Source organism: Lepisosteus platostomus, chromosome 1 (genome assembly GCF_059453375.1).
Source record: "Lepisosteus platostomus isolate fLepPlt1 chromosome 1, fLepPlt1.hap1, whole genome shotgun sequence".
Classification (NCBI taxonomy): domain Eukaryota; kingdom Metazoa; phylum Chordata; class Actinopteri; order Semionotiformes; family Lepisosteidae; genus Lepisosteus; species Lepisosteus platostomus.
Genome location: NC_142611.1, coordinates 23,338,074 through 23,351,346, shown reverse-complemented (window position 1 = coordinate 23,351,346; position 13,273 = coordinate 23,338,074). Strand labels below are relative to the sequence as shown.

Sequence of the window (13,273 nt, the reverse complement as noted above, 5' to 3'; positions counted from 1 at the left end):
TGCTTTTTGCAGACGACCTGGTCCTGCTGTCGCCCACAGAACAGAGGCTGAACCTGGCACTGCTGGAGCAGCACTGTCAGACTTGGGCACTGACAGTCAATCTGGACAAGACCAGAGTTATGGTTTTCCAGAAAAAAAGCCAGACCTCCCTTAGTCTTCCGGAAATTGTCGGATTATGAGTGAATAAAAGCATCTTATTAAAAACACGTTTGCGTTTGTTTGGGAGCTATATTATGTAAGTAGTATAAAGCGACACCTTTCGTCAAACTTTTGACAGGTACCACGCCCCCTTTTCCAGCCAATGGTCGTCCGCGGTGTTTGGCTGTCCCGCCCCCTTGCCATCCAATGGCGTGTTGTTATTTGTGCATGTCCTGCCCCCTCAGGAGCCAATGGTGTGGGTCGGAACGCCAGCCTCCCCCCCCGGCCGGCCGGTCCAGCGCCTCAAGGTCCCAAAGCCCCAAGACGGCACATCCCTCGCTTTAGGTGTGTGCAAGTGTGTATTGGTTTGGAAGGGGACCATGTCTGCCGCGGGGTTGAGTGCGCTCTATTATAACCCTAGGAAATCGGGCAGTTACGGCGGCGCGGGGAGTCTGTTGCGGGGCGCGAGATCCCGAGGTGTGAGCGGCGCCAGCCGCGGCCTGGTGGCCGAGTGGTTGTCCGGCCAGGCTGCTTATACGCTGCACAAGCCGTGTCTCAAAAACAGCAGGGGTGCAAGCACACACACACACTGACTGCGTAAAGTCTCACGGAAAGAATTCGCAGGACAAACACCATGTGAAATGTGAACCGCTTTATTTCAACAGGGGGTTTTCAGACAGTGAAACAATGCAGCACACATGCGTTACCGGCTCCTGTTTGCATTCAACAATTAAATGTTGGTGCGGAAAATTAGTTCGGTACGCGTAACCACCACCCCCACATTGCTGAGAAACTTTGCGGCATCTGAAAAAGCATTCATAACCCCCTTCCGCTCCCCGTGTCTAAAGCCATGCGAACCACACTGGGCGATCCGATCTAGCAGGGCAAAAAAATTTGCCTGCATAATCAGCGGGATGGTGTTACCACAGGTTCTGTGCAAAACACGCTGTATTTTGGAATACACACTGTAGAACCCCCCAGGCTTCCTTTTCTGATCTGAAAACATCAGATCTGTAATAATTTCACTCAAGTTCTCGACATACACATCTATCTCTTTAACAAATTTAAGGACATTAGCATTCGACTCTTTGTTTTGCATATCAAGCTTTGTAGAGAGAAGTGTGTAAAGCACTCTTAGTAAGAATTCAGACTTATACATTCGAAATTCTTCATTCTTCGGACGATGGCACACCCGGGTCTGTAAAACAGAGTGAAATCTGTATTCACATTTTACATAGATCTTTTTTTTTTGCATCTGTAAAAATAAGAAAAGTGTTTCTTTTGCAACTCATCAAAAGTCACATCTACTAATTTTTCATCCAGCTGTTCAAGGGTGGCGTGTACATGCTCGTATGGGGAGCGGTCCTCAATTATATTTTTTAGCAACTGTTTTATGCACCGCTCAGTGTCATTTGTAATGGTGTACGAACCCAGACACCGGGCGGTGTACAGAACAGCCGATAAAATTCGGGCTAAACTGAGAGACTTATAAATTTCTAAAGCGGCAAATGTCACGTCTTCACACCCATCTGCGTAGCCGCCAGACAGGCATGTGTGACCCCGCTGCCCGGGATGGTCAATCAAACAGGCCGGGCAGTCATCAACCAGGACCCCCTTTAAACAGTGTTTTAAGATGCAATAAACTACTGCTTTCACAATCTGGGGCATAACATCGGGCTCATTAGGGACATGGGCATCAGCTTTATTAACATTTGGGCGAACACACAAGCATAGACACGAGACATTCACTTGTGTCAGTAGGCTGAAGATTGACCCGTCCACATCCTCTTTATTCTATTAAAGGAAAAAGAAAAGGAAGGCTTAACAAAATAGACATGCTTTGTACCTAAAATATCGAGCATTTAACGCACTTTTGAGCTAAGGTTTTTCGTTAATATTTACCATTTGTAGCGTGGTATCATCGCTAGCACCCGGCTGTTCTTCAACATCTGGTACCCCAGCTGAACTCACACCCCCGCCGCTGTCACAGGGTGCAGAGGGTGGGGTCGGGTTTTGCTAAAAAGAAGACCAAGTATTAAAATGACATACGCTAAGCACCGATACAACAATTCCACGATCAGAAAAAAATATTTTAGCCGCCTACCTCTTCACTTTGTAGAGTAGTGGACCCCGTTGTTTCTCCACACAAAGAAGCCATCTCAGCAGCTCCATGGTGTCTGACAGCTCCAAGCGCACACTGCGGCCCTGTCAGGCCGGAGCGTTTAAGAATATGCACCAATGGTGTAACACGCCTACATAACACAACACATTTTTCAATTGGTTGTGATGACCCCCCTGATTTATCGAGAGCGAAAAGTATTCACATATCAGTTTATACGTTTTAAAGTATTAACACACAACGCAAACACAAATGATGTGTTTCACCAGAAAATAAATTTTAAACACACGGGGTTGGTCTTAAAGTTTTTAAAATAACGTAATAAGACACAGTTTATTTTTAATAATACATTCGCGACAGCTTTTTTGAAAGTTTGAGATAAATTTCCACACAGCGCAAGCATAAAAGTCTTTAAGGTATTAACAGGCAACAAATGATGGGGTGTTGTTCTTCATACTTTAACGGATCGGTCCTAAAGTTTTAAAATTGTTTCCCAGTAGAGATAATTTGTGATGTTATTGGAGACGGGCGGTGTGTGTGGGGGATTAGTTAAAGGCTCTGGAATGCAGAGTGGGGGAGGGGTGCTAAAATTGACCCCAGGGAAAGTTTACAAACATTTTAAATTCATGTAAAGTTTTCTAATTTACAAGCACCACATGTATTTCACGCAAAAATGTTCTTAACAGCGCAGCGCGAAAAAATAAAACCTCAAAACGTCAAGCTTGGTTTGTGAACACGTCCCGATAAAGAACAGATACATAATAAAAAACATTTTGCTTGATAATATTCTTAGCGGTCTGTTGGTGAATCAAACACAGACACCGTGGCACATTTTTGCCACGTTTTAACAGCTATGAAATTTAGACATCGTTGTATGCCTTAAAATAATATAGATTTTAACATTATAACGGTCTAAAACGTTTTCTAAAATGTTTCTTAAAACAATTTTTACAGACCAGTACGTGCACCCCCAATGATACCTAAGATTAATGGTTTTATGGGGGGCCATGTGTGTTTCTTAGAAGAGAATGTTTATCGAATTAATTTTATTTTATTAAGAATTAAGTACCAGCGGTTTAACAGGCGAAGTTTTGGCTGGATTCCAATTCCTACAGTCTCACGTTATCGCCTAACTCGTCAGAATGGATGACGCCGATCAATTACAACAGTCTGAAGATAGTCTATTTACAGACTTAACACTGTTCGACTTGATAGACGAAGAAAGACGCGGATTCCATGAATTTCAGCGGTATGTATATCTGGCTTATTGTGAGACAATTACAACGTCACGGTGCATGTCTCGTGTTAGCTATAGTTACAAAACGTTGTATAATAATTGTATACTAGGCAATATTGAATGATTATAATGGAATTACCGGGGAGTTGTGCCGTAATGTGGTCGTGACTGTCTGTATCCATTCATTTCCATTAGCCCCGAAAACCACAGCTGTAAAAAGACCAGTTACAGCGCAGCACAACACTGGTGAGTAATTACGACAATGTTTTGAATAACGCTTTAAGACCATGTGAGTCTTAAAGACACAGGGGTATATACTCCACACCAAAAAGTATGTGTCTATTCCGCAGACGCGGGCGAAGGGACAAGTCGCTACACATTTAAAAAACCTCGTTTGGGGTTTGCATTACCAACCCAAAACCTTGTGGAGACACATGCAGATGTTCACGTCATACCAGACGGTGCGGGGGATATTATCAGATCGCCTGAGAGAAGAGGTCGGTATTATATAAAACATTCTTTTAGCATGGCCATTTAAACATGTCTATAATAAAAATCCCCACCGTTTTTCTATTTTTTCACTAATGGTATTTTCATACTCCGTGCAGACCCCGGACCTTCAAAAAATAAACTGCGACAAGCCAACAAGTTAACTGGGGCAACGAGCTCAAAACGTCTGAAATCAACAAGCAAAGATTAATATAATTTAAGCGTGGTCAAGATGTGTTATGATCCACTTACGGTAAACGTTACTTCTTTTGTTAGGATGTTAATTCGCTGAAAGATCCTACGTCGCATAGTTTTCTGTTTGGGAGTGTTAAAAAACCTTATTTTAAAACTGCTTAGCTTTTAAAGTTTAAAGCGACTGGTCTGTGCGAGGGTCTACAGGCCGTTAACCACGCCGCTTGACCCAGTAGCGCCACCACAGCCGTCAAGGAAACCGGTGTAACAACATGTCCGGGTAACTTGTTCCATTCACCCGCAGCCCTTTGTGTAAGGATGCGCCACATGTGTGGCGTTTTTATCATAAATATCGTAGTTTTCTGACTTTGACAGTTTAGATTTCATTGATTGTTGTGTTGAAAAGTCTTTTATTTTTATCACAGTGTAGTTTTCAGATTTTGAGATGTGGAGCATTGGCGTGGTAATAAAAAGTCTTATTTTTTCACACAGCAGCTGTATCGACGCGCGGCGAAACAAAAGTGGCGGAAACGTCGGACCCTAAGGTGGTGACTGCAACAGAGACGGCTGTTAAGACGCTGACCAAAGCCAGACGTGTCAAGCCTGCGGAGCGAAATCATAACGCGCCTAAAGACTTGGTGTTGGGTGATGTGCTAGATTCAGTGCGCGGTATTACACAGTCACTATCAACGGCGATCACTAATGAGGTGGCCAAAAAACAAGCTTTAGAGCGTCTAAGAGCGGTTTTAGCCGGTGTACAGACCTTGTTTCCAAAACAGATCCAGGTTTTCACCGCTAACCTCTTAGATATAATTTCTACAGAAGATGCCGCTCTAAACTCAGGATTTCAGACCATGATGATGATATTTCATGCTTCATTGGTGCAAATCCCCAGTGATAAATGACTAAACATGCGGTCTAAAAAGTGCTTAAAAGACCGACCGCTTGCCAACCGCAAGCGTTTGTACATAAATAAAAGAATTAAACTGGCAAAAGCATGTTTGTTGCGTCGTCAAAGATTCAGAGAGAGGCATCAGATTTCCCAAGGGTCGCCCGAACCACGCAATGAAAATGCAGTGGTAGAAAATAACTTAAGGCCCGAGGTTGTTGTAGCAGAACAGGATGGCGGTAACCGAGAACCGGTTGTACTGAACGATCTGAATCAGGTTGGAGGCGGTGCAGGGGCGAATAGAGACCCCATAGTTTTCCTGGAGTGTATACGTAGTTATAACAGGTCTTATAATAATTTTAGAGCAACAGAGCATCATGAAGAATTTCGTTTTGTTAATCTCGACAGAATAACCTCGTATGTACAGGCTATAGACACTGTGCATGGTGCATGTCCATAGAATATTGGATGACCTTTCTCCAAACATCGGGGCGAATGATTTTGTACAGCTGCGTTTGACTGCGGGTGGTTTTAACAAACCCTTGTTCTCACGCAGGAGACACCCCGGAGAATTAAATGCTGCCGATTTTTTAAGCAACATCTCGGACCTCTTACAGAGCCACACAGAGGTTCTCACCGATGACAGCCTCCGCTTAGTGGTGACGATAGTTAGGAATATGCAGGGGGGTGCCCGCCGAAGATTTAAATCCGTTCTGTACAGCCGGTTAATTGCTCAGAAAAAAGCGCACCTTATCGACTTACATTACATGGGCGGTAATCTGTGTTTCGCCGGGAGTTTGTACGGTTTGTTGAATGAGGGTTGTACCGATGGGGAAATGTTACAGGGCGCTAAACGAATGCACAAAGAGTTGGGTTTTCCAGAGAATCGGAAAATTAGTTTGTCAGACATTACCGCTTTTGAAAAACATTTAAAGGTGGTCATTAAAATTTTGTACCACGACCAGGGTGATTGGAAATATTTTACAACGGGGTCCACACCACCAAATTCTAAAATACTTTTTGTTCTACTGCATGAAGAGCATTTTTATGGGGTTTTAAATATTAAAGCTTTTGTGGGGGCGGCGTATTTTTGCACTAACTGCCATGCGGCGTATAGCCACAAGAACGCACAGGCCTGTGTTAAAGCTTGTAAAACCTGTTTAGATCACCAGTGTTGCGAAATTGATGCAGAAATTCAGAATTGCCCGGCCTGTAAGGTCTTTTGTCGTAGCTCTCAGTGTTTGGCGAGACACTTGCGGAATGCGGCGACGGGTGTGAGTAAGTGTGAGCGCAGGGTCTTTTGTGAGAAATGTGGGGTTTATAACCTCGCAAGTCACAAATGTAAAGAGAAACTGTGCTCGCGTTGTAACAACGTGATCGACACCCCTGACACACATTTGTGCTACATACCGCCTTTGGACAACCCCAAAATTTCAAACAAGTACATTTTTTTCGACTTTGAATGCATGCAAGAAACTGGGACACACATACCAAATTACGTCCACGCCCTTCATATTGACAATAAACGAAGCTGGGAATTTTATGGTGAAACTTGTCTAAAGGATTTTGTGTGTAAATTTATCGATAGACGTTTCAAAAACCATAAGTTCATATCGCACAATGGCAAGGGATATGACAATTACCTAGTGATCAGACAGTTGTTAGCTGAAAAGATGGATGTTGAACTAATTAATCAGGGTGGTAAGATAATGTGTATGACCGTAAAAGCTCTGAACATCAGATTTATCGATTCTTTAAACTTTCTGCCTATGAAATTAAGCAAACTGCCGGCCGCCATGGGGTTCCCCGGGTGTAAGGGTCATTTTCCACACTTGATGAACACTTCAGAAAACCAAAATTATGTCGGACCGATGCCTCCGCCAGAACTTTACGGCGTTAACTACATGCTGCCGAGCGAGAAAGCCGAGTTTTTGGTTTGGTATGAAGAATGCAGGGGAAGTGTGTTTAACTTACAGAGAGAGTTGAAACGTTACTGCCAGTTGGATATGGCAATTCTAAGAGAAGGCTGTATCAGGTTTCGGGACGAGGTCATGAATATGACCAGACAGACACGCGTGACTGAGTCAGGGGCCGCCTGCGTTGTCTGCATCGACCCCTTTCAGTTTGTGACCATCGCTAGTGTCTGCATGGCCATGTTCAGACTTATGTTTTTACAGGAAGAGACGATTGCGTTGCTACCCCATGACAATTACCACCGCCAGCAAAAATGATTTTCTACACCCAGCATTCAATGGTTTATGTACATCGAACACACAGAGCGCGTTAAAATCCAACACGCGTTAACCACGGCCGGTGAGTTCAAGGTTGGCCCATATTTTCTGGATGGTTATGCTGTAATTGACGGCGTGCCGACAGCCTTTGAGTTCAACGGTTGCTTTTTTCACGGTTGTAGCGTTTGTTATTGTGAAAACGATTTTAATCCGCTGACAAACACTACTTTTGGCTGGTTGTACAGAAAGACGATGGTGAAAATTAATTTTCTCAAAATGAGAGGTTTTAACGTGCGTGTTTTGTGGGAGCACGAGTTCAGAGACACGCTTGTTATAAATGGGGGTTTGGCTAAATTTCTAACAGCCGTGCAGTTACCAGAGCCTCTGCAACCTTGCGAGTCGCTTTTTGGGGGGAGAACAAATGCGATTTGTTTGCATTACACAGCGCAGCCTGGTGAAAAAATTCATTACTATGATTTCACCAGTCTGTATCCGTTTGTGAACAAAACTAAAAAATACCCACTGGGGCACCCCCAAATAATATATAACAACTTTGGAGATTTAAAACGGCATTTCGGTTTAGCGAAGGTGAAAGTTTACCCACCCAGACGTTTGTACTTTCCAGTTCTTCCAACCAAAATTGACAAAAAACTGTTTTTCACACTGTGTCGTACGTGTGCTGAAACAAAACAGACCACCCCCTGTGAGCACAGTGTTGAAGATCGCCCCTTGACTGGTGTCTGGTGCACCCCCGAATTACAGAAGGCCTTAGATCTGGGGTATAGAGTGTGTAAAATTTACGAAATTTGGCATTTCGAAAAGGCCTCACACGATCTTTTTACCGACTACATCAAACTGCATCTGAAAGGGAAACAGGAAGCTTCGGGGTTTCCAGAGTGGTGTACAGATGTCGCGAAACAACAAAGATATATCAGCGAATAATATGAAAAAGAGGGTGTCCGGCTGGACCCTGGCAACATTAAAAAGAATCCGGCCAAAAGACAGCTTTCAAAAATTGCCTTGAACAGTTTGTGGGGCAAGTATGAGCAAAGAGACAATTTACCACAGACCACCATTATGAGAAACCCCGATGAATTGTTCAGGTACTTATTTACGCCATATCATGAGGTGTCAGCCTGCGAGTTTATCGATGAAAACACAGCCTGTGTTACGTGGAAACACACTAAACACCACTATACGGGCCATTCAAACACTAACATTTTCATCGCTAGCTTTACAACCACCTATGCCCGCTTGGAGTTATACAATCTGCTAAATGCTTTGCAAGGCCGCTGTCTCTACCACGACAAAGATTCCGTTATCTTTGTGAGCCAGGAGGGTGAGTGGAATCCGTTACTGGGTGACTACTTGGGTGAGCTGACCAGCGAAATCGATGCTGGTCAACACATCACCGAGTTTGTATCAACAGGACCCAAGTTGTACGGGTACAAACTGTCTGGAGGGAAAGCCTGTTTAAAGGTAAAAGGCATTACACTCAATGTGAACAATTGTGAAAAAGTTAACTTTGAGAGTCTGCGGGACTTGGTTTTTGACTATGGCGTTAACCCTTATGCAGAGTGCCGGGAATTTAAACACATTTCTATTCAACAGCCGATGATCGTGCGTGTTAAAAAGGATTGGCGCATTGAGACCCGGACCTTAAAGAAAACCCAGAAGGTGGTGAACGACAAGCGGGTGCTGCAAGAAAATTTGACATCGTTGCCCTACGGATATTAACATGATGGATGTCAGGTTAAAACACCCTTTTTCATGCATTTTGTCCGGACCCTCGAATTGCGGTAAAAGTTATTTTATAAAACAGCTCTTGGAGAGCGGTGATACCGTTATGACTCGTAAACCCGAAAACATAGTCTGGTGTTACAGCTGCTGGCAACCTCTATACGACGAGTTGCTTGTGAAATTTCCATACATTCAGTTTATAGAAGGACTACCGACCAGCTACTGCCGCCGGGTGGTGTAAATTTGATTATAGTTGATGATTTGATGGAGTCTGCGTGTGAAAATAATGAGATAGAAAAAGCTTTTACTAAATACGTACACCACCGAAACCTCAGCATCATGTACATCGTCCAAAATGTGTTTTGTCAAGGCCGGAAAAGTAGAACCATCGCGTTAAATACAAAGTACATGGTGCTGTTTAAAAACCCTAGAGATAAACTACAGATTACAACCCTGTCCCAGCAGATGTACCCCGGTAAAGCCAAATTTTTTTGGGAAGCGTTCGATGATGCTACTAAAAAAACTTTTGGTTACTTGTTGGTGGATTTAAATGCAGACACCCCAGATGACCGTCGCTTGCGAACAGGTCTTTTCCCCCCAGATGTACCAACGGCTTATGTATTTAAAAAATCTAAAAGTCGGTGATCTCACAACCACAGACTCAGTCGAAAAAACACGTTCGGGGCGTCGTCATGTCTTCACACGTTCGGAGAAACCTGACTCTCTTAAATTTTCTGGTAAAAGCCGCCCCCAAGCAGCGGAAAGCTATTCTCTGCGGAGCTACAAATGATCTTGTACAGGCTATAGCTGAAATCGCCTTGAATACCTTGAAAGGGAACATACCGTTATCTGCTAAGCAGTTTGGGACCCTGAAGAGAAAGCGTAAGCTTATAAAGACTTTGAGTCGAAAGGGTCTTTCTCTTAAAAGAAAGAGACTCTCTTTCGAGACTAACATTCGACCCACATGTACAGCATACTGTCAAAACATCTTTTTTTCACCTTAGAAATATCGCAAGACTACGCCCTATGCTATCATTAACTGTGGCTGAAAAGCTGATCAACATATTTGTATTCTCTCGAATTGACTACTGCAATGCTCTGCTCCCTGGGGTATCTAAATCTACTCTGAACAAGCTGCAGTATGTCCAAAATTCAGCAGCCAGAATCCTGACCAGATCTAGTGCAAGTGTTCACATTACTCCTATCCTGGAGTCCTTGCACTGGCTTCCGGTCAAATTCCGCGTAGACTTTAAAATCCTCATGCTCACCTACAAGGCTTTACATGGCTTGGCACCTCAATACCTGTCTGAACTTTTATCGCCCTACTCCCCACCTCGCAACCTCCGCTCTTCAAATTCTGCCCTCCTTACTGTCCCCCAAGCCCGTCTACATTGTATGGGCGACAGGGCCTTCTCCTGCTATGCCCCCAAGCTCTGGAACTCCTTGCCCAAGGATATTAGAGAGTCACCTTCTCTAAACTCCTTCAAATCCAGACTCAAAACCCTCCTTTTCAGAAAAGCCTTTACTTAACTGGTTCCATTCTTCACCCCTCTGCTCTTCTTAATACCATCTTCCACGGTCTCCTCTATTGTTATTGTTGTATTGCTGTAATTATAATTGTGTCCTGTCTTGTGAAATTTTCTTATTTATTGTTGTAGTCTTCTTATTTATTGTTATTGTCATCCTGTAAAGCGCTTTGAGAAGCCACCTTTAAAGGCGCTATATAAAATAAAGTTTATTATTATTATTATTATTGGTGAACCAGTCTGGTAGTTTTATCGGGGCCCTGTTGAGTATTGCAGTACCACTGATTACGGGGCTTCTACAACGTCGATAATGGAGCACGCTGAAAAAATGTACCTGGTACCTCAGAAACAGCTCGATCGACTCCGAGAGCTGTCTGGGTTCGAAAGCGATGTAAGAAAAATAACCGCCCGTCGGTTGGATGATGAAATGCGTGACATTCTGCAGAACTCGCATCTGTCCGAATATGAAAAAGTGAAATTGTACAGCCAGGTGTTACAATGGTATTTGACATTAGTACGCCAGGAGACTTCCGAAAAGGGGACTTTAACCGTTGTACTACTGGAAAATGCACCCACCGAACTATCACGCACATAAGCACAACCGCCGTCATCGAGCGAGGCTGACTTTGGGTATATTTTGGACAGCGTGTCTCAGCGGTTCCAGAGAAATGCCGAGATATTGTTAAAGACCATGGCCCGCAATGAACCATTAATAGCCTGGAATGAAAAAGGGGAATTTGTGTACAAGGGGGCACCCGTTGAGGGCTCTCACATGATTGATCTTGTCAGGGCTCTCACGCAGCAGCAAGCAGTTGCTGTCGGTAAGAAGCCAAAAGGTTGGGATGTGTTCATGGAGGCTATGGCAGAAATCAACGTGCCGGACACCCTGCTAGCCAACGCTGGTAACCGAGAGCTACTTGAAAAACTCAAGGCTGCCCCGCCGGGGTGTGCAGCGTCGGTCAAAACTTTAAAACAACCGGAGTTGTCGACCGTCGACCCGGTCTCTAAGATAACCGCTGAAAGGAGACGATCATTAATACCTAGACCCACATGGTTGTCTTTGTAACATTTTTTCTCTGGGTATGTGTGTTTGTGTTAAATGACTTGAAATGTATATTAAAAAGCGTGCGCAATATGTTTAAAAATGGTTTGTCTGTAACATGTATTAAAAAAAGCTTGAGCGCTATAACAGCGAATGTATAATAAAAATATTGTGTTGATTTTCATTCATGTTTTGTGTTCTTTAAATAATAACCACACAGACGTCGAAATGGTTCGATTTCATTTTTATTTTAGACGATCGATTAACACTTATGACATGTTTTAAATTGTCGTAAACACCCACATAATTGAACATTCGTATTTTCAAAGGGCTTGAAAGGGTACAGGGGTCTCCGTCTCACACGACGTCGGTTTTTCAGAAACATTTCCACCAGGCGGTCATTCTGGATTGCATTCGTAGAATAAAGTTCTAAAATGTTTCTAAAAGATAAACCTTTACATCTATGGTATAGAAAAAAGACGCAATGTAGACCGTAGGTCACTGCAAAAGAATCTTGCAATTGTCTGTTGTTGTAAAATATGGAGTTAACATTTCTGTTTAAGAAGTCAATAATGTTCTTGGGAAAGAAAAAGCTTCGGGTGAAAATCCGTAGGAGTCGAAAAATTCTGCGCCCTCGTCGTTGGGTAAGTAAATAGCCAGCCAGTGTTCACCGGGGCGGTCGTGTGGGTGAGTATTAACTATTAAACACAACGGGCGCTGCCCCAGTCTCTCGCGTGGTAGGGCATCACTGGGGAACACGCCTAGAAAACTGTCTCGGGTGTAGCGGTCTCGGGTTAGAATGTCTTCCAGCTGTTTGGTGTTCATCTTTATGTGCAGGTTGTGTGGCCTCCCGTGCTTTTTAGCTGAAGTCGTAAATGACTTGACGTCTCATATCCAGCTCTATCACGTTGTCGAACAGCGCGTACACAACCATGTTAACTGTAGTGGGTAGCGGTAGCGCGAAGCGTATTTCAGCTCTCAGATTACCCGTTTTGATAAGTGAATAATGGCCTGTGCACTCATCGTCGGGGCTGAGGTTGAAAGCGAACAATGTGTAACCGCGCGCGTACTCCTCGCGGTCCACCAGAAGTGGTTTGTCTTTCAGACGCTTCCCGGCTGTTTCCACCAGATTAAAATATTCACGGATGCAATGTCCATTCTGGAAGTCTGGTTGAAGCAGTTTAGTGGGAATTTGTTCACCGTCCGCGTAGAGAGCCAGAAAGTTAACGTTGTAGTGTTTAAAATTGAAGGGGTTTTGGGTAAAACTGCCGGTGAATGCCGCGTTGTCCACAAACCCCAAAATGACCACTTTGGGTAACTGTCCGAGAAAGAGGTTTTCTTGGTTACACACACGGCTCCCTGCTGGCAGGCTGAAGACTTTCATCTGTACGCGGTCTATGGGGTATTTAGCGTTGGCCGTCAGGAGTGCTTCGGCGTGTCCCAGTCTGACCCCGGGTGACACTCTGACTCTTTTCACAAACAAAGATGCAGAGAGTACGCTCAGTTTATGTTCTCCGGCGTTGTTCATTAAGCAGAAAGCATCTCTGTTTCGCGTGAGTTTTATTTTCAGGTCTACGCCATTCAGTAGTAGTTTGTCCTGAAAAAACAGGTCGGCGTGAATGTGACCCAGGAGCTCCAGTTTTCGGCTTTGCGTCATGTATGATGCTCTT

The 13,273-nt window shown here is 43.9% G+C and overlaps 1 protein-coding gene across 4 annotated transcripts; it reads right to left on the bottom strand.

The window, feature by feature from the left end:
* Positions 1–779: 779 nt before the first annotated feature.
* LOC148677860 (uncharacterized) lies at positions 780–3,723 on the bottom strand. 4 transcript variants are annotated; one of them, XM_088627421.1, is made up of 4 exons: positions 3,634–3,723; positions 2,243–2,343; positions 2,041–2,154; positions 780–1,336 (listed from the first exon to the last, which is right to left on the bottom strand). In XM_088627421.1, exons 1-4 carry the CDS (start codon positions 3,674–3,676, stop codon positions 869–871), a joined length of 726 nt encoding a protein of 241 aa, XP_088483547.1. In that variant the 5' UTR covers positions 3,677–3,723; the 3' UTR covers positions 780–868. The 4 variants fall into 4 exon arrangements, with proteins under 4 accessions (XP_088483547.1, XP_088483537.1, XP_088483528.1 ...); XM_088627411.1 differs by having other exon boundaries at positions 2,243–2,390; positions 3,634–3,692; XM_088627402.1 differs by lacking the exon at positions 780–1,336 and adding an exon at positions 1,344–1,932.
* Positions 3,724–13,273: the final 9,550 nt, after the last annotated feature.